Source organism: Paroedura picta, chromosome 5 (assembly GCF_049243985.1).
Source record: "Paroedura picta isolate Pp20150507F chromosome 5, Ppicta_v3.0, whole genome shotgun sequence".
NCBI lineage: Eukaryota > Metazoa > Chordata > Lepidosauria > Squamata > Gekkonidae > Paroedura > Paroedura picta.
This window is the reverse complement of record NC_135373.1, coordinates 93,170,916-93,197,464: the sequence shown is the minus strand read 5'-3', so window position 1 is coordinate 93,197,464 and position 26,549 is coordinate 93,170,916. Positions and strand designations below refer to the sequence as shown.

The following is a 26,549-nucleotide window of genomic DNA, read 5'->3' as shown; positions in this document are numbered from 1 at the left end:
ATTTGAATTATTAGACCAATCGATCTTTTAGACTGATGGTATATAGTCCAACTGAAATTAAAGGGTTTCAAGCAGAATTATTTCTAAGATACAGATTGTTTTACTGAACTATAGCCTCATCCTAAAGAGGGTAACACATTAAGCATACCTTTTTCAAGTTTTACAAGCTGAGAGTATCATTGTATCTGATTCTGAACTATAAAAATAAAGATCTCCAGAACCATGTGCTTAGTCATAAGACAAATAATGTACACATACATCACTATATATTTGCAGTGAAATAGTGTATTGTATATAGATATAGAGACATATATATTGTAAATAAAACTCGTATTGAACTGGAAGGGGGACACACGTTCTCATCAATGTTTTGTAGTCTTGTCTTTAAATTTCTGCTAGAAGTATCAGATTATATATATATATATATATATATATATATATATATATATATATATATATATATATATATGTGTGTGTGTGTGTGTGTGTAAATGAAAAATATTCACTTGTGATTGTTATAATAAAGGTGTTTTATTTTTAATTTTATAATACGTATTTTACTTATTTCTTACAGAGCTTCAAGGCAGATTATCTAGAGAGTCAGTACAGTCAACAAAATGGGACATTCAGTAATAAGGTTTTAGGAGTGCTGAATTTTTTTATTTTTAATATATTGCTGTACTTACATGTACAGTATAAGTTCACCATGGCACCTGCCGACAACTTTCCTGGTGCCTGCCAAGTGTTTTTAGAATGTGGGCAGGATTAGTCGGGCTTTTGTCTAACAAGGCTTCTGATTTGATAGGCTACTGGAGATTTAATTGGCTGTGTAGATTTTTTAAATTGTTGCTTTAGCATCAGCTGCCACCACAACACAAGAATCTTTTATTGCATGGTTGAAGGTAAACTGCAGCAACTATTTTGTGGCTTGTTTTGCCTCCTGCAGCAGCCGTCATATGGCAGCCATTTTGAGGTGGCACCCTCCATACTGCATCAGAATTCCAAAATGTGCAGAGGCTCAAAAATGCTGGGGACTCATGGTTTAAAGTAGTAGTAACAAATGTTTTAGTCACACAAGTTTCTGACTAATGCAAAGAAGCCTGTGCTCTTAAAGTATAAAAACTGTGGTATATAAATATATAATAAATAACTCAGTAACTGTAGCCTTTAATGCTGTCGAAGACATTGGAAATAATCACCAAGTTCTTCCTAGTGAGCCTGGAAGGGCTGCAGCCTATTGGTCTTTATCAAAGTAAGTTGGGTAGTTGCCTACCATGTCTAGTAATAGAAGACCTAATTCAGTCAATGAATCTGTTCATTGGTACCAGGTAGATGGCATACTCAAGAATAATTCTACTTCTGTGAGTCGGAATTGTGAAATAAAAAGTGTGACAGCTGTAGAATATTCTGGAAAAAGCTTGTCACTTCTCTAGAATAAAGTGAGATAATTATGGGCACTCCTTAGAAGCCTGGGTACTGGGTTTCTTATGGTTTCTTGTAACCATTGCTTCTAAAGAAATGGAAGCAGGCCATGTAGGTATTTTTAGGACTGCACTAATGACTACTTTCCCAAATATTTATCTAGTGTAATGCTTTGGCTACCTGTGTACCTCATTACTTCAGTATCTGATACACGTTCTTATCAGAGCTTATCCATATCTAACAGGCACATTTTCCTTTCTCCCTCTGTTCTCACAGAGAGAAAAGCTGTATACCCTACTGTTTCATCACTTTGCTTACCTCCAGATTGTACATGTCTAGAGTAGCCGCGGACCACATGTGGTCCTTCGACTAATTGGAGGTGGGCCCCGAAGGACACCTTCTCCACCCCCCCCCAGCCCTTTACTTCATCCCCCCCAGCCCTTTACAACACACTTCATTGTTGTGGTGTGTCTGTATCTTATTTTGAAGGGATGTTTAAACATTACCATAGTGATCAGAGAGAGCTAGGGCAGTGGTTGAGAGTAGAGGAGTAAACTACCCCCCCCCACCGGGCCTCAGTAAAAGGCGTTGAGTGGTCCCCGGCTTTGAGTGGTCCCCGGTGATAAAAAGGTTGGGGACCACTGGTCTAGAGAACCTTAAAAGAAAGCCTTAAAAATAAAATCAGGTTGCCAACTGCCTACCTGTTGTTGTTTGTAGAAGTAATGAGATGTTTATTTCTGTACCATGCAAGGTTTCATCTTCCCATTTCCTTCAATTAAGTCTCTATTAAACGGACAAGGCATCTTCCTCTAATAATGTTGACAACCCTTCACTGAAACAGATGTGAAAGCACTGTGTCCTGAACAGTATGTAACAAGTAGTTTTATAACACAGGTCTTGTATAAGTTCTTCTAACCTCATGTGTCCTTTACTGTTTATGAGCTGCAGAAAACCTACAAATAGGAGCTGGGGGTTCAGATTATTTCTGACAGCTTTACTATCAACAGTAACAAGTAATACAAAGTCCTGTTTAACTACTGGTTTGTTTATTGTAGTGGTCTAAATGACTACAAATAAAGTGTTTGTTGTTTTAAGTACTGGAAAGGGAAAGGTTAGAGAATGAGCAGCCAGCCCTCAGAAATACCTGGCTTGAAATAAACTTAAAGCAATGGATAATATCCATGGAGGGAGCTGAAATCATTCACCCCCCCCCCCCGTCATCATTTTGCGTCTGCAGTGACTTGCTCTCCTGTTCATGTCACATGGATGCAAAGTAATCTGAAAGTTCCTGCAGTCTAGATTTGGCATGAGAGCCCTAAGGAGAAACCAGCTGCCAGAGATCTGCCTCCTCCAAAATAGGCCTTAAGCAGGATGAACAATGGATGGTGGCTGTTAATTTAAAGGACCCAGGAAGCAACTTGAGGCCCTTTTCTCCTAGCAAAGAAATGGTGCCAGTTTGGCCCATTATGCACAGGGGGGATAGCGCGCATTCGGGGTGGAATGGTGGCGACTAAAATCACTGATAACGCACGGTGCCGGCTGCAACCAGCCACAGATTTGGTGCATGCCGCCGGGTGACCGGGACGCAACCAGAAGCGGCGCCGGGGTCACCACGTGCATAATCGATTAATCTGGCTTTTGCCGCCTTTGTGTCCCGTCCCGTGCATAAGCGGTTTACTTCGCTTCTTCCCCCTCTGCGTTTTCCATGTGACCCGAAATCGCCGTTTCGGCAGCCGTGCATAATAGGCCTTTGAAAGAACACTTTGACATCAAAATTATGAAGCAATTATTCAGGAATGTATTCTGGCAAAGTCACTTCTGATAACAGAAAAATCGGCAAAAAAATGGCAATCCTGTCTCCAGAAACTCGGGGGTGGGAATTAGAGAAGGACATTCTTTCTACTGCTATTTTGAGAATGCACATGTCTTTTGCTGATGTGTTGTGGATTGTGCTCAGAAGTCAAGCTCTTCTTTTGGGGGGGAATCCACTTTTCTCGATTCCCCCCGAAGCACTATAAAATTCCGAATGTTGCTGGAGTTTGGCGGGAGTTTTGTGGTTTGTTGGCGACGTCATGCAGAACCCTAAAAGTATTGCATTTACAAACTGTACGACTTCAGCTACAGTTAAGTTGTGTGGAATGGACTTCTGATTTAGAAGGCCGAAGCCCAAATTGTGCTGAAGTGAAATTTTTGCTTATTCCCCCTTTATTGGAAAGGCTTTAACTGGGAGAGAGATGGAATCTCAACCATTTTGGATTTTAGATATTCTGAGAGTAGAATCCTATTTTATCTCATTACTAAATTAGGTAATAATGAACGTGAAACTGTGTTCCTTGTATGAATTTGTGGGAACCTCCTTAGACAGTAGGAAGAGAACGGGATTGGAACCTAAATCACTGAAAATCTTATTGAAACATTGCTAAGCTTCTAAGACTTCAGCAGCACCATTTTTACACATTAAGGACTTGTTTTTTAAAACAAATCCCCAATATTTTGTGCCTTGTGTTGCCTTGCATGCTTTCTTCCTGTGCTGACGTAGAAAGTGGGATACCCAAAAACACGTATGCTAGATTTCATAGAAGAACTTTGCTTCTGGGAATGATCAGTTGAAACAATCAGTTACTTTCTAGGTGGGAGTATCACGCCTGCCTCTTTCAGGAAAACATGTCAGCCCTCTGAAAGACAACCATCTAGCAGTGTTGGCATGGGATTGGTATTGCATTTTATGATGGAGTGTGTATTTTTTTGAAAGAGCACTGCAGGAATGCTTGAAAAGTAGTTGTGACAGCATCCATTGGGAGGAATCCATTGGGAGGATTTGTAACATTGGCCACCCCTGTTCTCACACCTTGAATTTGGCACTGCTGAGAAGAGCTGAACCGCAATCCAATTTTACCTCTCCCTCGATTAAGGAAGTCAGCTCATGGGGTACAAACATCTAGTAGTGCTTGGCTATTTACCTCTTGGATTATTTCCCTTGTAGCCATTGTGGACAGTGTGTCTTAGCCATTGTCACTGCCAAAGGTGTAGTCCCAAAGAGAATGATCACATTTTTGATGGTGAGATAAGGGTACTTTGCTCTCATGCTTCTTTTGTGGGAACTGGAGGCACATTATTTTGTTGCTACCTAGTCACATAGTTCTATCATCTAACCATCCCACAGCAGTGTAGAGCATTTATGCTAGCTAGAACTAATGCTCTACCTTCTGCTGTGTTATATGTGAGATTTCAATAGATCCCATATCCAGCTAGGCTTTGCCCCTGTGGACAATACTGTATAGAATCAACCACACATCTTTTTTTTTCCATTGTCCATTTCTCGATCTGAGCTAAATTACTTAGCTCGCTGCTTTGTAAAAGAGAATAGCAGTCGGATGAATTTAAGATTCAGGGTTTTTTTACATCCCAGAACCCTGATATAATTGAACTAGTTGCAGAATTTTTATATCTCACCATGAGAGATCGTTAATGTATTTTGTCCCACTCTAAAGCATGTTATCTGCCTTTGTTCTCTGTATTGCAATGGATCCTTCTGTACTTTCTTTCGTTATATTGTATTTTTTAAATATGGTATTAAAATATGGTATTAATATGGTATTTCTTTGGAGAATGTTTTACTTTATAATTTTTCATGTGGTATTTGTCATTAAATGTTCAAATTTTGATGCATTAGGTTATTGCCCGTTAAGTAGTATGCTTCCCTTATGTATTTTTTTTTTACTTTAAGATTTTTCTGAAAATCTAGGAGTCCCCTGACTTTGCAGAAACATCTGTTTAGCTTCCATGTGGCCCCAATCTGTGGATTTAGCTATCAGCAGATGGGGCTAATAGTATTTGAAACCCAATTTCCCCACCACCTTTTCTGAGGAGATCCTACAACAGACACACTGTACTTTTATTCCTATATGTGTTTGCACAACAGTCTTTTGCTGTGTATTCCTGACAAGACCTCTTGATGCCCTCCTCTCCTTCTCTGACTACCTGATGCCTAATCTTCTTAGTTTCACATGCCAGGTTGAATTGGTGGCATTCCTGTCCCCTCTCCTTCACTGTTCCATAGTTACTAACTGATTTGATAAAACTTACTGTTTTCCATAGTCTGTAGTTCTTGATTTACAAATTGTTTTGACATTTTTATTGTTGTTTTCAGTGGCTGAGGGGCAGTATTTAAATCTTTTATAGCTATTTATTTATCCCACACTATTTGTCAAGTGAAATTAAAATTATATATCTGTATACTTTTCTCACAGGAGCATTCAGAAAATTATTCCGCATGCAAGAAATGGAATGTGACACCGATAACCTGGGTAAGCCAAATGTTAACACAGATCTGATCTTAACTGGGTTAGGATTTCTAAAAAATGAAAAATTGCACCCTTTGCCATAGAACAGCTAGTGGTTCCACATTACTTAAAATTAATAGCTTTGTGGATATTAACATTTGGTACTCTTGAGTATATGGGACTTCATACATTCCATGCATTTGACTGGAGGGCATTTTACTAGGGGTCTCCAAGCTGAGCACCTGACTCCTTTCCTTTCCCACACGCCCAGCAGATGTTCACCACTTTAAGGCTTTTTTGTTTTGAGTGAATTTTGTCACTTCCTATCAAGCTTTTAAGAAACAGCATGCTTTCCTCCTTCTCATATATCTGGTGAGAAATGAACAAAAATTTTTATTTCTGTGAATATAGAAGGAAAGAAACAGCATATATCACAATTCGTCTGCCTTCTCTGAACCCCAACACAAATAGACAGATTAACCCTGAGTTGTTTGTTTGCCAAGGGATTTGAAGGAAGGTTGAAGGTAATGAAGGTAATGCTGGCTCAGATCCAGCAGTCTATCAGTGGAAGTGCTGACAGCCATAGATCTTCCCCCTTTCCCTCTCTTTGGGGTTGCAGAGCAGGGGGCTGCACTGAGGCAGGGGAAGAAGAGAAAATTATTTCCTTCTCTTCCTGTCTGTGCAGCTTCCGTGATGGAAGAGGAGGCATTTTGCCCCCTTTCCCTTTGTCACTGACTCACTGGCCCACATTGCTGTTACTCCATGTGGGTAACAAACACATTCTTAGGAATCAACTTTACTAAAGTCAGAAGGGACTGCAGGGATGTAGGAAAATGGTTGAAATCTACAGTCCTTGAACAAGCAGATCTAATCCAATTAGCTATATCAAAATATGTGGACTCTTGGTCTTGACTCTGTTCTATGTCTAGAGAGTGTTATGGAGGATTTCTGTCAGTGTTCTCATTTGCAGTGGAGATATTGTGCTTTTATACCTTGACAGATTTCTCACTTGTAGACATATGCATTAGATCCCAAAACTTTTTAGCTGTACCTGAATAATTGCGGATGACCACAATGCTAAAAACACTTCGCAGAAATAAGCTGCAGTAACAGCGTTGAATGTTAAATTCTGGGTGCATAGTACATATTGTATATTGATCTGGGGTAGGGGCTGGGTAGTCCAAAATACTATGGAGCTTAGCTCAATTTTCTGGCCTTGTTGTATCTGTCCAGAATTATGCTGCTTCTGCCCCCCTCCCCCCAGTTCTTTTTCAGCATAACTGACTAGTGTAGTGCAGAGACAGAATGATTTACAAGATAATAAAGACCTTACAGGTTGCAACATCTTTGACCCGGAGAGGTCAAATTGGCTTCAGCTAGGGCCAGGGCTTTTTTGGCCCTGGCTCCAGCCTGGTGGAATGTTCTGCTCAATGAGATCAGGGTCGAGCGGGACCTAAAACAGTTCTGCAGGGCTTTTAAGACAGAGCTGTTCTGCTATAGTTGAGGTCAAGAAAGAACCTCAAAATTCTGGCCTTCCAATTTAAAACACCCAACCTACAGGTTAACATCTACCACCAATGATATAGATACACTTTATGTCCCCCTTTCTCTCAAAATAGAAAGACGTGGCTTGTCAGAAATTGTGAGATTTGTTTTTAATGTTAATCAATTTTAGCACTGATGATTTTATTGATTTTAGGTAATTTATAACTGTTGTGAGCTACCCTGGGCCCTCTGGAGAAGGGCAGCATACAAGTGGAAAGATAAATAAAAATAAAAAGCTAACTGCTATCCCTCACCTAAATAAGATTTATACTTAGAATCACCAAGAGGTACTAACAGTAAAGGACCTAAGAAAATGTTAGGCACCAGAGTGAAATTCCTGAACAGCATGTTTCCCTGGCATCTGGAATTTGTTGATTTAACCATTGAGGCATAGCAGCCAGGTGCTGTCTCCTTACCACTTGGTGTAATTGTTAGGAGTGCTGAGTTCTAATTTGGCGAGTCAGGTTTGATTACCCACTCCTCCAAATGCAGCCAACTGTTAAAACTGTTCTGACCAAGCAGTAATATCAGGGCTCTCTCAGCCACACCTACCTCACAGGGTGTCTGTTGTGGGGAGAGGAAAGGGAAGGCTATTGTTGTAAGCTGCTTTGAGACTCCTAGTAAAGAAAAGTTGCATATAAGAGATTCAATAGCATGGGGTATAAGACTGGACCTTGGGGAACCACACAGAACAAGCCCCACACTGAGAAAGAAGAGCAAGGATAAAATAATGAGATACATTAAATTTTCTGATATATCCAAACCTTTGTACTCCAGTCTTAAATATTATTAAATAAACCACAGAGAAAATTCAGAGTATAGAATTTTATATGAATGTATGAAATTAGAGCTTGAGGATGTAAAGTATATCTCTTTTAATATAGATTCAAATTAGTAGCCGTGTTGGTCTGAAGTAGCACAATAAAATCAGAGTCCAGTAGCACCTTTAAGACCAACATTTATTCAAGGCATGAGCTTTCGAGTGCAAGCACCCTTCGTGCTTACACTCAAAAGCTCACGCCTTGAATAAATCTTTGTTGGTCTTTTAATATAATGATTGATGGCTAGATTTTTATTTTCAGCAAAATTAAAAAATAGTTAAATATTTTTGGGTGTATGGAAATGCTTAATGCTATTGAAGTTAACAGTAACAGATAATGGTTCTGTGATGATTTTTAAATATTCTTGTCAAAGCCTGAATTGATTACCCTTTTCAGAAAGCTGTGGAAGATTATATTTGCTGAAATGGCTATTAAATATGACTTACACAATGGTTCTTATCTTGAGGCTTTACTATGACAATAATTGCAATCATAACCTTCATCAGAAGAAAATTTGCTGGCTATTTTGGAAAAGTCTGCTGATTGTGAAGTGTAAAGGTTATCCACAGGAAAATTTATGAGCATTCGTTTCACTTGTAACCGATAAGTAAATGTTGCTTCTAAACGTGTAATATTTATCAGATAAACCTTGGGAAATTTGTCATCATTTGTATAATGGAAATTTGTCATCATTTGTTCAAAAAAAGAGTAAAGTCTATAGTTTGACTGCAGCCATCAGTCAAAGCATATACAAACACAGTAGCAATTAATGAGTGGTGAATAAGTAGGCAGGATCTTAAATGAGAGATTGTTTTCTGTGGCACTAAGAAATATTGCTCCCAGGAAACCATGGTAAGCAACTGGTTTTACTTTGTGTGTCCATGTGCATAATGATAAAGAGGTGGAAGACTATATCCAGGGACTGAGGGTAAACCATATCGGCCACATGTGCACCTGTGGTTTGCAACCAGCATGTCGTAAGATACCATCTATTCTAGGAGCTGCTATCTTCCAATTAATATACATTGAAAGAGGTTGAGTGTATCTAATAATCACTTCATAAAGAAAATATTTGTCCCCCGAAATGAACAAAAATATTTTGGGTGAATAGCTAGAGAAAGAAGAGGAGCTACATTTTTTTGTTAGTAAAAGTCTTAACTGTGCCAAAGAGAAATACACATTGTTAAGATGTTAGGAAGTTATGAATGATGTAAAATGTGAGTCCACGGTAAGAACATCATGTTTATTTTGCTCTTTATGTATATGGCTGTAGTGAGACTAATATATTGGTTGATCCTGTGGAAGCATTTTCTAAAATAAAAAAAGCTTCTGGTCATCCAAAAGCACATTTGTAATTATTTGCTCACCAGTAGCCATAATGCTACCTTGGCTGTAATATGGCTACTTATGAATGGGTTTACTGCACAGTTTTTAAGGCTTGTTTTTAAGTACTATTACTGCATCATCGAAAAAACTGTTTTTTGTTCTGGTTTTCTTTCTATAGACACTACAGCATCTGCTTCTTTTTAACAGGAAATATTAGTTATTGAAGATCATGGCAACCATTGAGGAATTGGCCCATCAGATTATTGAGCAGCAAATGGGAGAGGTAGTTATTTGGGGGCATTGTAAAAAAGATAATATCTCTAGTAATTCTTTGTTTGTGGTTTTGAATACACAATCTGTTCTTGACATACTTCATCACCATACAAGTGTAAGGTTTTCTACAAGGGTACCCAAGAGCTCAAATGATGAATATAGAATTTGGGTAGAAAGTAATAGTAACCCAGTAAAATGCTGCATGTTCTTTTCAGTATTGGGAAGTAGAGGCAATAATAGTTATTCCTTGTGAATTCTAAATTTAATGTGCAAATTGTGTTCTGAAGGTCTGGGAAGCTCTAGTACATGATATTTTATTTTATGGTGCTCAGATATGGAATATTTGTCCCTCTTTAGGCAGAGTCAAATTTAATACCTTCCAAAGATTGTTCTCAGAAAGAAGTAACTCCAGTGTCTGGAGACTGTGGACCAAATGTACAGTACCATCTGATTTGATAATTTATAGTCATAATGTTTTGTCTATTTGCAAGCAATAACTTGAATTTGTTAGCTATCCAGACACAGGAATTACTTATAGGGAAAGGTGAATTACTTAGTATTATGTCAGTCAGTCTTTACTTATTTTTTTTTTTATAATGATTTTTTTTTATTTTCATAAAGATAGAAATATAATCATCATTTGAGAATATACGACCCCACATTGACTCCACAGTGATATAAACTTTTGCCCAAAACTCTAAGAGCCATGAGTCTAAGAGCCATCCACATTTCCACTACTTTAAAAAAAAGGCCTGTTTAGATATACAAAAGAAAAGTTATTATTAATCAACTTACTTGAGAGATCATAGACCTCACATTAACTGCTTGATACGATCTAAGAGCTATCCTAGCAGATATTTCTAGGTTTGAGTTAGATGCTTAACATTAAACATTTCTTATAGCACAGTATGAGTTTTGGCCCTGTATCAATACCCTGATGAAGGGAGAGGAAAGTAGGGCTTTGCCTTAAAGATGTACAAAGAAAAAAAATTACAAAAGGATTTCATAATTTCTCCTTATCCTTAATACAGATACATCTACAAACCATTTATACTTGACCCATTCTAAGAGCCATCCTGACAGGTATAAGTTAGAGCTTTGCATTTTCTACAGATCAATATGAGCTTTGGCCCTATAACAATACACCAATAAAAAAATAATAATAATAAGGGGGGGAAAGCCCCATTTTATATTTCCAACGCTAACCATTATATTACCTATATGCCTACTAAGAAAAAGAAACAAGAGAGAAAAAAGGCACTGCTTCCCCTTTTTCATAAAAATAGCAATGTAGGATACAGTATATGTTGTTAATACAGAGAATAATAAGATTTCCAGGTTTAGATTAAATGCTTAACATTAAACATAGAACAATATAAGCTTTCAGTCTTCTATAGCTTCTCCTTATCCTTGGTTCTGATACATCTACAAAACAATTTATGCTTGACCCATTCTAAGAACCATCCTGACAGATATATTTTCAGATTTAAGTTGAAAGCTTAACATTAAGCATTTTCTACAAGTCAGTGTAGGCTTTAGTCCTAGGACAATACCCTAATAGAAGAAAGAAAAAATAAGGGGGGGGGAACCCCATTTTACATTTTCAGCACTAATGATTATATTACCTATATGCCTACAAAAGAAAAGAGACAAAAAAAAAAACAAGAGAGAAAGAGATACTGCTTCCCCTTTTTCATAAAAATGGAAATATAGAATACAGTATAACATTAAACATAAAACAATATGAGCTTTCGGTCTTCTTAAGGGGGTCTCATCTCGAGGCTTGCTACATCTTGTCGTTCCCGTAAAATTATATTCTGTCCCATTGGCCTTTGGCGTAAAAAGTGCAGTTGTACTCTTTCCCGCAGAATATGCATCGATAAATCTTGAGGCCGTTGCACCTCCTGGACTCCAGTATCAATACAATTCTTTCCCCAGAGAGATCCTTTAAATCGGTTACTTTCACTGCAGATCCATATTTCTTTTGATTGATTTTTGTACACTGTTGCTTTGAGATGGCTGTATGTCTTTTTAAAAAGGGTGTCCTTATCTGGGCTGCAGAACTCCGGCATCCCATTTTCCGTCTCCAGAATTTCAGATTTCTCTTCTACTGTTGGTTTTCCACCTTGTTTAGAGCTGTCATCAGCCACTGTTATTGATCCATCATTCCTGTTAAAGACTTCTTCCTTGGCATCTTGGATCTCCTTGAAGATATGAATTTCAGATTTCTCTTCTGCTGTTGGTTTTCCACCTTGTTTAAAGCTGTCATCAGTCACTGTTATTGATCCATCATTCCTATTGAAGACTTCTTCCTTGCCATCTTGGATCTCCTTGGAGATATTTTTGATCAATCCATCTAAAAATACTTTGTAATCTTGGGTTTGTATCTCTATTAGATGAGCCAATCTTTTTAACATAGACATGATTTTGACTTTAAAAAACCCCGGCCCCAAACAATTTTACAAGTGGCCAGTAGAGGTCCTCTGTTTTATCCTCTAATGTTCCGGCACAGGCATGTGACGTATTGAAGGCAGAGATTCTCGTGCTGGCACAGAGTTCTCGTGAGATTTTCCCATTCACAGCTTATCTTATCTTCGAAAACCAAAACAATTACAATAAGAGCATTTGCCAATTAATTCGAGTTGATTTGAGTCCTTCTTCTGCTTAGTTAGGAGAATTAGCCTGCCTCTTAACGAGGTGGCTTCGGGCAGAGCAGAGTAAGAGGAGGGAGGAAACAAAGGGCTTTGATGCAGGAAGAGAGACGGAGAAAAAAAAAGTGAGAGATACTTGCAGTAAATGATGTTTTGGAACTCAGCCGATGTCCTCCCCTCAGTTCAAAGCGTTCATTTGTGGTAAATCATCATGTAGGGTTGAAGCAGATACTTTAAGATTAAAGAAAGAAAAGAAAGTCCGAGGTAGAAAATGGCAGTCGTCCTCTGGACCTGGAACGCTGACAGCCTATAATCCAGGGAGATATACTCCCTAAAGGATTGGAGACGGCCCCAAGAACTTCCTGGGTAGAAAGGTGAGGTGGGGTTTGCGTACCCCTCCTCTTTTCTGCCAATTGCTTGCACAATTGACCCCTGTCAGGCTTCAGAGATAGCAGAGCAGATGCCCTGCCACCCTCTCAGGACGACATCTTTAGCCCAGTCTTTACTTATTTGATTAAGACGGGCCATATTGTGTTACCTTTACATTAAATCACTGAATCTGTGCTAGGGTATATGGAAATTATGCCATCAGAAGGATCTAGAATGAATATGTAATTCTTATGGTTCTTCTAAGAAGAAATAATTTCTGTTAGATGCTTAGCCCCTCCCCCCAGCAGTAGCACAAAGGTATAGCTGAAATTGGTCAAAGGTTGTTCAGTTAAACTCCCCATCAAGTGCCTCTTAAAGTGTCCCAATATTGCTCTATGCTGACAATGTGGTTATTCTCTCTTGTACCTCTACAGGACTAAAAAGATTATTAAAAACAGTGTCTGACTATTGCAAGGTTAATGTTAGAGCTCAACTCCAGTAAATCTAAGATTATAATCTTTGGGAAAGCACAGAAAATGTATAGGTGGTTAATAAAAGGGCAAGAATTAGAACAGGTTAATGTCCTTAAATACCTTGGACTTCACTTACACCAAAATAGTTCATGGTCAGCTTCTAAAAACATGGTGATCAATGCTAGTACCTCAGCCATTGCAAAATGTCACTTTAGTCAGGGCAGTCAGTATATTCCAGCTGCTGTTGAAGTATTTAATGCCAAAGTGACATTGCAGTTACTTTATGGCCGTCCCATCTAGATGAGTGGCCTGAACAGAGATATTGAGAAGATTCAGTCCAACTTTTTATTTGATTCTGGGTCTACTGAAATGTGTCCATGATGCTTCCCTGTGTCTTGAAACAGGCCAAAACCTCTTAACAACAAAAGCTTGGAATACAACAAAATTTTGATTAAAGGTTCACTTCAATAGTGAAGAGGGAAGTCTGATTCAATATATGCTGGAGGAATTTGAAACCTCCAGTTGGGTTCAAACTGTGGAGAGCAAAGTTACAGAACAGGACTCGATTATGACCCCTTACTAGTTCAACCTGAGAGGGAGATCGTCTCTTGTATTTAAAAAAAAAAGGCTAATTGAGCAAGGTTACCAAAAATTAATTATTGATGCTTATAAAACGTGCTCTCCCTTGACCTTCAGTATCCTCCTCCTCCGTCTGGACCAAATGGCCCCAACATCCTAAATAATCCAAACTTGTGGAGTCATTTCATAGGCAAGGCTTAATGTAATGCCATTTGAAGTTCTGGAAGGTAGATTTCAAGGGATACCCCCTGAAAATAGATTAAGACCATGTGGTGCCAGCGACAGTGAGTCTTTAGTTCACATGATATTTAACTGTGCTTTTTATGATCCTCAGCATAAATATATTTTTTTTAGCCAAGAACATTAATTAAGTCAGAGGTACTTGTCGAGAGTCTTGAGAAGACAGCCAGTTTTTTACAGAGCGTTCAGAGTGTTTTTTACAGAGTGCTCATCAGACTCGCAGTTAACATTCTATCTGGAATTTTATCAGTTTTATGTATTACTGTTAACTGGACTTCTCTTGTATAATGACAATAAAGGTCTTACATATGTATGTTCAGTTAAACAGTGTAGGTGGGGTTTCTGATATTTGTTTTTCTTTCTAGATAGCACATTCCCAAGGATCTGTCACACAAACACTAATGGATGGGTCAGGACAAAGAATTCAGATTGTCCCTGCAGATACAGGTCTCACCTTACCCCAGCGCATACAGGTACATTCGGTCCAAAATATTTTGACAATTTAATTTGCAGAAAAGAACGTCATTGTTGACCCAGTTAACAAACTTATATTGTACTCTGTTACTCATATAATGTTTTCAGTAAACTGCCCTGAGCCTCAAGGGAAGGGGGTATATAAATGAAAATTAAATAAATAAATAGATTAATTACGTCAATAAATAAACAAACAAACAAAATAATCCATTAGGGTGCATGATGATTTTTTTGATCTATTCAATGGCACTTGGAGTAGTTCTTCCTGAACACTCCTTTGGATGTTTTTTGCCTCCATTTATTCTTGGATGTCAACTTAAATTAGTAGCAGCTCTAGTTCTAAGTAATGCCTTGTTAGCACTGTATGGAAATAATAGTTCTTTCTACTGCCTTCTGTGTTCCCAACCCCAGCATGACATCAAGGCATGTAGTTGTGCCCACTGATATTATGGGTGAGCTTGCCAGATCTCAGACCATGGGAGCCAAAGTTTGTTTGTATAAATTATATATACAGTCTTGGCCCTCAGATTCTGGTTTGTTACCTTGACAATTAATTCCACATGAATTTTGAGTCCTGGCAAATCTAACTGAGGATTAGCAAATCTGAAGCAGATAAAACCTTGCTAACTTATTCTTAATAAAAATACTGTTGCAGGTCTGTTAACTGGCACAGCTGGATAAATCAAACACTTGAAACTTCTATAAAGACATTTATGTACTTTTTAAAAGAATGCTCTACAAATAAAATATCAGATAAGTTTTTAGATGGTGAAATATGTTGGATAACACGTTTTTTTTCACAGTACCTGACTGTTTTAATTTTAACTTGTAATAACGTGAGATAAAATGTGTTACCAGATTGTCACAGATCAGCAGACTGGTCAGAAGATTCAGATTGTTACAGCGCTTGATCAGACTGCAACAGGCAAACAGTTCATTTTAACAAATCATGATGGTTCTACCCCAAGCAAAGTGATCCTTGCCAGACAGGATGCCACTCCAGGAAAAGTTTTCCTAGCAACTCCAGATGCTGCAGGAGTCAATCAGCTGTTTTTTACATCTCCAGATATATCTTCACAACACATTCAGGTATAATGACTTCCATTATTAGGACTTTTAAGCCTAGTGTTGATCCATGAGCAGTAGTATCGAGTCCTGTCTGTATGCTGTGCCTGATAACCATGTTATGATGGCAGAGGGAGATAATCTGTCTCCAGTTTTGAAACCAAAATATTGAAGCCCTCATGTGCTTCATAACTTGAGGGAGCAAGGATGCACCCTTCAGGGAACAATTTTATAAAATTAAGTTTCACAGAAACTTAAGTTTCCATTTCCTCAGGGAAGTTCATAGCAGCGTACATGATTTGCCTGCTTCTTTCCAGGTTCAGTCACAGAACAATTTTGTAAAAAGTCCTATGTTCAAGTGACTGTGTTACCAAGGGTCTCTTCCCTAGTCATTTATTTGCTTGTTAAAGGTGATATATTAATTAATTAATTAATTATCAATAATAATTGTAGTATGTCTTATTCTTTAGGATTGCATTTTAGGGAGTCCATCTTTGTTGGCGAACTTTATGGCGTTCATATAATAATTAGGTTCTTGTATCCTTACAAAAAACTATGAAATCAGAAAAAGCACATCAGGACAACACTTTTTAAAAAAACAACCTGGATATTTTATATCTTGAATTTTCTGCTGGAAATGCTACATTTTTTACATATGAAATAGACATTTTTAGTAAATAGAAATAGACATTCAGTTCCTGATTCAGTGAGCCATAGTGACAATAAATATAGGAAGCAAAAGCAATGCTAAAGATGTCACCATAACTGAAATTCAGTTCATACATTGTATTTAAAGTTTTTTCTTCTTCTCAATTTATCTATTCCAGGTTAATTTACATTTTCTTTTTTATTGTCAAATGTGTAATAAAACCTTGGGAGAAAATGTGTTTCATATATATATGTTATAGTCCTTCAGGCCTTAGTTAATAAGCGTGTATTTAGGAGAAGCAACTGGTGAAAGTGAGAACTGGATTACAACAATTCTTTTTCTTTCCCCCCAGATTTTAACAGACAATTCTTCAACAGAGCAAACCCTAAACAAAGTATTTGATCTCTGTGTGGTATGTGGAGATAAGGCATCAGGTAAATAACTTTGTACTACTTTTCAAAATTAGCTTTGAGTTATTTTTCACTTGTATTGGAAAATAAAATAAATCCATTTTTATATTATGACAGCATGCCTCTTTCCATTACCCACAAATTAATTTTTGGAATATTTAATAAACAACGTTTTGCTTATGTCATCCAATTAAGATTAATCCAACATTGTAGTTATGGGTGCTAAGAGTATGAACATTATTTTCCTCTTTTATTTATATTTTTATCTCATTATAACAATTGGGAACTTGTACTGTCATTTTGATTTCTTAGTATGTTTTTGTGCATCTTTCCTATTTTAGAGCAGAATTTCCAAGCTTAGGTCTGTATTTTCTCCAGAGTGTAAAATGCATATAAATAGAAAATTAAGTTAGGCTGAATTTATAAGAAAAAAAGCCAATAGATTTTGGGAGTGCAGTGTCATGGGAATAGAGGCCATCTTTCTAGGCATCTTCAAACCACAACTTAAATGATAGTGATGGCAATTAGATGCATACTTAAATGAACATAAATGGCTTGTGGTTACTACCTATGTACCATATTTATGTCTGAATAGGTGAAAGCTGGAAAAAAAAAGAATTTTGGCATGTGGAAGATGAAGGAGTTTTTAAAATTCTGCTACTCAGCCCCTATAATAATTTAATAATGTATTAATTTTAAAAATTTTCCTCCCTCAGAGGCAAGGTTTTCCCTCATTTTTCTGAGCTTCCTTAGTAATGTGTTTTCTTCTTGGCTGAAGAGCTGTTCCACCCTGTCACAGTATGATATTTTGGCGTAGCCTAGAAACCTGAGGAAAAGGATCAGTATTCTGCTTTAACTTAAGCAATTTAAAGGGCATAGGAGGTGTTTTGAAATTCAAAAATAAGTAATTATTTTAGCAAAGAGGGGAAAGGTATAATCAGGGGTTGAAATTTCTGTGTATATTTTATTTTTATTTATTTATTTTTGGATTTATATACCACTGCTCTCAATTAGTCTTGTGGCAGTTAACAATAAAACAATAAAATACAGTACAACCCCTAAAACCCGCTTAATACATTAGACATTAAAAGATGGTGATACTATTAGAGTTCTGAACTCCCACCCCCTGTTCAGCTTGCAGTCAAATGTGCTCTCTCGTTAGGAGCGAGGACATTGATTTAACAGACTCTAAGGGATCCACCTTTGGTACCACCAAGACCCCACCCTGACCTCAATCATACACCTAGTGGGTTTATGCCTATGTTGCTGCGTTTAGTATTGTTAACTGGTCCCATATGAATGTTTCAGTTCTTTTAGATCAGCATTTCTCAACCTTTGCTGTAACCCCAACTTCGGTTGCGGCTGGGGTTCTGGCAGTGGCAGTGTGTGTGCGCGCACAGGTGGCATGCATATGCATCCTATTCTTCATCCTATTTCTACTTTTCAGCCTCCCCCCCCTCCCCGATCTGCCCTCTCAGCAGCCTTGCAAGGAGAGGCTCATGGCTCAAGGTAACAGAGCAGTCGCCACTTAAGCCAGCCCCTTCGCGCTCTGACACCTGAACCGCCAGGCCGCTCAAGCCCCTCCCACCGCTCTGCTCACTCACCAGTTTGTGGGTGGCAGAGGCAGGCAGGAGATGGGAGAGCGCAGCCAGCAGCATCTTGTGCATTGGGTGAGGCAGCGGCCTCCCGGGGGCCCTTCCTCTGGCCCGAGCCTCCCGACAACCAATGCCTACAAGGCTCCAGCTAACTTCTGGGGCCCCGCTTGACTCCACCACTGCCCCACCCACCCGGAATGAGGAAGAGAGGGCTCTCACTCCCCCTAGTGGGCACACCCAGGTCCCACAGCACTAGACCCACAGGCGCTTCCCACCCCCGCTATTCTGGCTCCTCCCCACCCCCATTCTCTTTCCAGAGGCTCTCAAGGCGTCATCTTGCCAGCGCCACGGCTTACAGGTGTTGTGCATGTGTGCAGGTGGCTTTGCCTGCCACCGCTACCACCCGCCTCCACACACCTGTGCCCTCAGCCTGCTGCCGCTGCTGTTTAAAATGAAAACAAATTTGTCTAACAAAAGGAAAATGAAATGTCATCTCAGTTTTTATACAATAGCCACTGCGGCGGCAGGCAACCTGGTGACCCCGAGAAAGGGGCCAGGTGACCCCAAATGGGGTCCTGACTCCCAAGGTTGAGAACCACTGTTTTAGATTGAGTCGTATTGATCAAATATTGTGGTAACTATATGGACATTAATATGAAACTCCTATTTTTTAAAATATAGTAATTGTTGTATTTTGTTATTATGTGATCAGGACGACATTATGGAGCAGTAACATGTGAAGGATGCAAAGGATTCTTTAAAAGAAGCATACGAAAGAATTTAGTTTATTCATGTCGAGGGGCAAAAGACTGTGTGATTAACAAACACCATAGAAACAGATGTCAGTACTGTAGGCTACAGAGATGTATTGCTTTTGGAATGAAACAAGATTGTAAGTATGAGTATTATCCAAGGTTGCTTGCGGGAAGGGGGCAGTTGTTGAAAAGTTCAGGAAGTTTGTGCTGTCCTGCTTAAACAACTTCTGGAACAGCAATCTTTACTTGGAATCTGATTCCAAACATGGCCCTAGAATGCAAATAAAGAAATAATATGTCATCTGGACTGATTGGTGATTCCTTTCTTCTGGATGCAGGGCTTATGTTCAGCTTTCTGTATCCTATGGTATAGTGGGAAGATATTCTTAATTCATTATTCTGTCTTTCAAAGGAGAATAAGGTTCTAGAAGAAGCCCTCGTAGTACCAGAGTGCTTAGGCCTTTCTTCAGCTTCCCTTTATCTACCTTCCTTCACTTATATTTAACATGCCCATTTTTAAAGCACACTTGAGAGAATTTGAGAACGAATACCTTATACATTAAGACTTTAGAGTTGCTAAGTGTCTCTGTGTGTGTGTTCATAGGGCCCAATAATTCTGTGTATAACATGGAAGCATAAATATTACCAAGTAAACGAAAATATACGTGTAGCTATTTATTTATTTCATTGATGCGATTTTTAGGCTGCCTCTCTCCGGCAACCGTCTCGGGGCATTTAACATCATTAAAAGCATATACAAGCTTTACAAAAATTATTTAAAACCATTAACTAAAATCTCCTGCTAAGTTAAGACCGCTTTGTCACAAGCTCTCCACGAACCCGGGGTGAAAAAAGTACAAATTACTGTATTTTCTTGCATATATGACTACTTTTACCCCCTGAAAAACATGCCTCCAAGTGGGGGGGTCGTCTTATACACTGGGTGCACTTCAGTTGGGATAGACATAGCTGCCCATAGTGGCCCATAGTACTGTATTTTGAGTGGAAATGTTGGGGGGTCGTCTTACATGCCCAGTCGTCTTATACGCTGGCAAATATGGGTAAATTATATTCCGATGGAGGGGATGAGGTGCAGCTAGGGGGGGCCATTATTGATGTCATCATGTGCTGGCATTGGCCTCAACCATACATTTGGTGGATGAGCGCTATTTTGCAGGCCCTTCGGAACTCTTAACAGTTCTGAAAGTTGACAATAAAAACAAATATACGCCCAAATAATAGCCTCAATTAAGAATAAAATTATGTATTAATCTCAAAAGACAGAACATTATTAATCATGACCAAACACATTTTGGCCAATTGACCTTCCTCATTGGTCAAACTCAATATGGCTCCAAACATTACAATCATCCAGTCATTTCTTTAACTTAAACCAAAGTAATATTATTTTATAATCTTTATCTGTAACCTAAGAGAGAGATGTAAATCAGACGCCTCATTTTCTGTAACCCGCTGCCATGGTCAGGTACATAATAAATGGTGAATAATGGTTTGTGTAGCTATCTATTTCTAAATTTGTTTAGATGCCAATAATAATGTAATACTATTGCCAGCATGGTGTAGTGATTAAGACCGGCAAACTCTAATTTGGAGAACCGGATTTGATTCCCCACTCCTTCACATGCAGCCAGCTGGGTGACTTTAGGCTAGTCACAGTTCTCTTAAACCTGTTCTCACAGAGCAGGTTTGCGCTCTCTCAGGCCCACCTACCTCACAGGTTGTCTGTTGTAGGGAGAGGAAGAAGGTATTAGTAAGCTGCTTTGGGATTCCTTCAGGTAGTAAAAAGTGAGTTATAAAAAAACAGCTCTTCTTCTTTCAATAGTGCAAGAAGTTACTTATAGCTGTGCAGTCCAAAAGTAAAATCCAAAAACAAGGAAAACAATCCACATAACACCTCTTAGTAAAACCAACTGAATGAACTCTTCATCAGGCTGGATGAGTTTAGGAAAGGCTTATTGTAGCTTATTTTGTATAAAAAGATGTTTAGACGCTAGATTGGATAAGACTTCCTTCTACCCTGAACACCATATGTGTTGAACAGCTATTGTATTGTGTTGACATTTCATACAGTATTTATATGATTGAGAAGGAGCATTTGTTGATTGGTAATAGAACTAGTACCCAGTTCTATTACCAATCAAGTACCCAGCTTGCTGGGGGGTAAACGGTAATGACTGGGGAAGGCACTGGCAAACCAACCCATATTGAGTCTGCCATGAAAACACTAGAGGGCGTCACCCCAAGGGTCAGACATGACCCAGTGCTTGCACAGGGGATACCTTTACCTTTTAATAGAACTAGAGAAATCAAAAGTGGAATGTTCTTAGAGAACAGTGGTTTTCAGAGAACCCTCAGATGCTTATCAGAGGTTCCTCAGTTAGAAAATAGTTTGTGATAAGCAAGCTTCCATGAAAGACAGCATTTTCTCCTGCAGTGTATGGTCAGATAGGACCATTTAATATGTTCAAAGAGGAGTTCAATTTATGTGAGGTGACAGTGAGTCCCAAACATACTCTTTCTACTAATTCAGCTTGCATCCTGGAAAAAGTATAATCATCCCCTAAATTGGCTCCTTAGAAGTCATTCAGCAGTTCTTTGGCAGATCCGCTATTTCAACTTTTGGAAGGTAAGCCAGACGTAACACTGGCAATCTCTTAATCATGGCTAAGTGACCAGGATGGCTTGTGAGAGATAAAATTACAAGTTGCTCAGCCTTCCCCTCTCTTGCATTCATATTCATACTATTCACTTCAACTGTAATTTTTACAATGAGACAACATAATGCTAATTCATATTCCTTCTGAGGGTAACTAAGTTGGTTCTTATTCTGGGTAACCAGTTTAACCGTGGTTATGGTCAGCAAGAGGATTTCAAGCACCTAGGGGGGAAATCAAATATGTGCATGCCATGATTTATAGATCACTAGCATCATGTCAGTGCTGACCAAAAAACAAACCTATTAGGTTTATTGTCTCTTATTTTAAAAATATTTTTTGTGTGCTAGCAACTGAAAATCAAGATAATTTTCTAGTCAATAGCATGAAGCTTCATAGCTAATTGTGTGTGAATTTTGGATTATTACTGATAGCTCCGCACCCTTTTGTAGCTGTTCAGTGTGAGAGGAAACCTGTTGAAGTGTCACGAGAAAAATCTTCGAATTGTGCAGCTTCGACAGAAAAGATTTACATCCGGAAAGATTTACGTAGCCCGTTAACAGCAACTCCAACCTTTGTCACAGACAGTGAAACAGCAAGGTATGCAGTACTACCTGGTAATAGATAGCTCTGTGATTTTTCTTGAAGGAACAAGAAAAATATGTTTCTTTTTCTTTCAGGTCAACAGGAATGTTGGAGTCTGGAATGTTTGTGAACATTCATCAGTCTGGTATAAAGAATGAGCCTGCAATGCTGATGACTCCAGATAAAGTATAATATTTATTTCATTTTAATCTATATTATATACGTTATTTGTAGTACATCTTTATCACTTGGATTCAAAGCAGATTACACAGAGTGAGTTGACATGATTGTACATTCAGTGAGCAACACAATAGGATTTGGGTTGTAGAACCAAACACAACTAAAACAAAGCATAAGTATTAACATTACATTACACATTAAATAATGCAAAAATTACATAGTAGGATCCTAGTTTCAACAAGCTAAACAAGTCATTTATTTATTTATTTATTTATTTATTTATTTACTTACTTACTTACTTACTTACTTACTTACTTACTTACTTACTTACTTACTTACTTACTTACTTACTTACTTACTTACTTACTTACTTACTTACTTACTTACTTACTTACTTACTTACTTACTTACTTACTTACTTACTTACTTACTTACTTACTTACTTACTTACTTACTTACTTACTTACTTACTTACTTACTTACTTACTTACTTACTTACTTACTTACTTAGGCTCTCCCATACGGCTCAGGGTGGTTCTTTGTGTTACTTTAGTACACTTGGTACAGTGTAATTCTTTTGCCTGTGTAGAAGAGCCCTCTTGAATAATTCAGTTTGCACATTGCATGGAAAGTCCACAAGTTGTACCATGAGAAGGCATATGCATATGCAGTTGTTGATTTTGTCCATTTGCAGGTTGGGAACTGCAGATAACCTTGCTCGGATGAGTGAAACTGTTGTGCTGGTGCATAGGGGTAGAGGCAGTCTCTCAGTTATGAGTTTCCAAGGATCTGAAGAGCTTTGCGATGGCCAATACCTTAAACTGAGTGTGGTTACTGCTGGGAAGTCAGTGGAGTGGCTATACAATGGGAGCAATATGTGTGCTCTGTTTAGCTCCTAATAATAACCAAACCACGGCACTCTGCACCGTTTGGAGTTTCTGAATTGTTTTGAGGGGAGACCAGTGTACAGTGCATCATGTACAGAGGTTATGTATGGAATAACATCCTTGGAATAAAGCCAGTGGGGTTTTCTATGACTGCAGCTATATCAAACCACAACTAGGGGAAGCACATCAACATTCTGCTACATACTTGGTATCAAAATAATTGAGGCATGCCTGAATCAAAGTCTTCCTGAAAACTTCTGTGAGTCATTCCAGATGATCCATTTGGCAGCTCTCCCATTAAGTGAAACAGAGTGGGGGAAATGTAGACAAAGCTGGATGATCACAGCCCTGGAAATGGCATCACAGCAGTTTTGTTTAATGAGTTCATATTGGCTTTATTCCTGAAGCCATCATACTTCCCTTGCATCATGATTTTGCTATTTCTTTGGCAGACTATCTCAATTATTGTCTCCATTGCTCAGAGTTGGATAGCCCAGGCAATCCTGATCCTGTCAGGTCTTGGAAATTAAGCAGGGTTGACCCTGACTAATATTTGGATGGAAAGACCTCCAAGGATTTGGGTGTTCCTCCAAGGAACACTATGGGTCATGATACAGTGGCAGGAAATGGCAAAGCAACGTCAAACATCCCTTGCCTTGCTGGCAGACAATCCTTGGGTCTCCTGGCTACACCACACACACCGTATGATAAATAAATATTGTGTTCCAATTTAACCTCATATGCCGTGAATTAGAAATAGCCTGGGTACAACTTGCAGCTGACATGCCTAACAGTCTCCAGCAGGAAGTCTTCTTGGGCCTTGTTCCCCAGCAATCACCTCAGCTTTACAAATTATGACCCCCGTCAACTTTACACTGCTTCATTAGCTTCTTGTTTTGTTCTGTTCTCCAGTGACTAGTCACTGCCTTTCCTTGCTCATATAATTTTCTCTTCCTATCTGCTGTCATTGTCCATGAAACAAGCACTTCCTGTGCGATGACTCTAAACTCTGTACCTTACGGTCCCATTCCTGCTTATTGACTGATGGCCACATACCTGCACAGATTACTTCAACTGCTGTTACAGAACTGACTTGACGGCAGCTGATTAAGGAATATTTTTGCTTTCACTTAACCACATATGGTGTTGACAGTTTGGCAGCAGACTTGTATATTGAACTGCTGATCTGTACAGATAGGAAAGCAGTGTGATTTCATCAGCAAAAAGACTACATGAAGATAAATGGAGCTTAAGGAGAAGATTTCATAGACTTCACGCACTCACATCTCTGCTATCCGTTATGGAAACTGAACTAATATTATTTTACATATTAGCTTGTTTCAGATATTTAGCCATCTCCTACCTGCTTGTATATATCTGTAGACTTGATTACTACCACAATTTATTTTTCCAGTAATTCCTTTTTAATTCATTTATATAAAGTAATAATTTGATCAGGATGTGTGGGCAGATGAAGACATTTTTATCAGTTATTTGCAGTACTCTGATAGCTTCTTACACATTTTTCTATGTAAATCCCATAATATCAGTAAATTTATGAGAAGATTATATATGACACTTTCACTATAAGACCAAGTAATTAAGAATAATGAAACCCACTACAAGCTCAGATGCTTTTGACAAATCTATTTACGCTTATGGCTGTTTTTCTTCAATTATTTGCTGTAGATTCCAAAAACTACTCTGTGTAAAGTAGAGATGAAACTTTTCATCTTTTTTTTAGGTTGAGACATGTCAAGGCGATTTAAGTACGTTGGCAAATGTGGTAACATCATTAGCAAGTCTAACAAAGTCCAAAGAAATGTCTCAAAGTAGTCCTGACTTATCTGTGATAGAAAGCTTAAGCAATGGAGATGCATCATTGTCTGAACTGCAGCAAGATGAACATGCAAATACTGATGTTTCGAGGTAAGTAACAGAGAAATCTGGAAACTAGATTGTCTGAGGATGAATGTGGGAAAATGGGGATTTGAACCTGAGCTTCCCACATCCTAACTCATTTAACCACTCCTGTACCCTGGTTTTCAAACTATGCATGTACTTAAGCATGCGCAGCTATTTGCTGTGCAAGGATTTGGAGCCTAACATTAGATCTGATGAACTTCCATCTCAACTAGGTTTGCGATCAGAGGCTCCCAAACAGCAATTTCAGACAGGATGATGATAAACTCAGTGCACCGTATTGCATTGTATTACTGTCCGTAGCTAGCAAATAGAAATTAATGTTTATCTTCACCAGGCTAAGCTACTAAAGTGCCCTGCCTGGCCCTTGAGCACATGCCCACAGTGATCGATGCGATGGTCAACGCTAGACTGGATTACTGTAACTCATTCTTTGCAGGCCTGCTTTTGAACTGTAATTACAACTGGCCCAAAATGCTGCTGCACAGGTCCTCACTAAAACACCTTGTGGCCCACATTAGACTGGAATTGCAGCAGCTACATTGGCTCCCAGTAGAGTTCTGGTTCTAATCTACAAGGCCATATGTGGTCTTGGCATGGCGTATCTAAGGGATTGCCTGTCCGAATACATGTCCGAATACATGCTCAATGACTGAACCATCTGGTAGTCCCTGGTCCCAGAGGAGCCCGACTGGCCTTGTCAAGAGCCAGTCCTTGACCCCTGCCTGGTGAAATGAGCTCCCCAAAAACATCAGGGCCCTAATAAAATTAGCACAGTTCCACTGGGCCTGCAAGACAGAAGTGCTGGCTTATGGTTGAGGCTGGTTTGGACAAGTAAATAGCTTGACCTGTGGGCCTCTCCTGCAACATACCCAGCAACTACTATTGCTAGCCCTCTTTTAAATGAGAAGGATAACTTACACCCAGAACCAGCACTATAGTTTTCATAGAATCATACAATCATAGAGTTGGAAGGGGCCATACAGGCCATCTAGTCCACCCCCCCTGCTCAATGCAGGATCAGCCCAAAGCATCCTAAAGCATTCATGAAAAGTGTGTATCCAACCTTTGCTTGAAGACTGCCAGTGAGGGGGATCTCACCACCTCCTTAGGCAGCCTATTCCACTGCTGAACTACTCTGACTGAAATTTTTTTTTCCTGATTTATAGCATATATCCTTGTAGTTTAAACCCATTCCTGCATGTCCTTTCCTCTGCAGCCAATGGGAACAGCATCCTGCCCTCCTCCAAATGACAACCTTTCAAATACTTAAAGAGGGCTATCATGTCCCCTTTTGGTATCATTAAAAATAATGTACTCTTGATTTTAACTTTTTAACTGTTTTAATTGTATTTTATGAATGTTGTAA

At 38.8% G+C, this 26,549-nt stretch overlaps 1 protein-coding gene across 6 annotated transcripts in view; it reads left to right on the top strand.

Annotated features, from left to right (window-relative positions):
* Nucleotides 1–26,549, top strand: part of NR2C1 (nuclear receptor subfamily 2 group C member 1) — a 38,008-nt gene that overhangs the window by 1,331 nt on the left and 10,128 nt on the right. For 3 of the 6 annotated variants that reach the window (XM_077339063.1, XM_077339064.1, XM_077339065.1), the window contains exons 2-10: nucleotides 5,673–5,729; nucleotides 9,605–9,680; nucleotides 14,348–14,455; nucleotides 15,315–15,545; nucleotides 16,523–16,604; nucleotides 18,888–19,067; nucleotides 22,040–22,205; nucleotides 22,286–22,376; nucleotides 25,002–25,186. In XM_077339063.1, the coding sequence (XP_077195178.1) occupies nucleotides 9,627–9,680; nucleotides 14,348–14,455; nucleotides 15,315–15,545; nucleotides 16,523–16,604; nucleotides 18,888–19,067; nucleotides 22,040–22,205; nucleotides 22,286–22,376; nucleotides 25,002–25,186 (1,097 nt within the window). In that variant the 5' untranslated portion in view covers nucleotides 5,673–5,729; nucleotides 9,605–9,626. Of the gene's footprint in view, nucleotides 1–5,672; nucleotides 5,730–9,575; nucleotides 9,681–14,347; nucleotides 14,456–15,314; nucleotides 15,546–16,522; nucleotides 16,605–18,887; nucleotides 19,068–22,039; nucleotides 22,206–22,285; nucleotides 22,377–25,001; nucleotides 25,187–26,549 lie in introns of all 6 variants that reach the window. The other 3 variants (XM_077339066.1, XM_077339067.1, XM_077339068.1) reach the window with 2 other exon arrangements.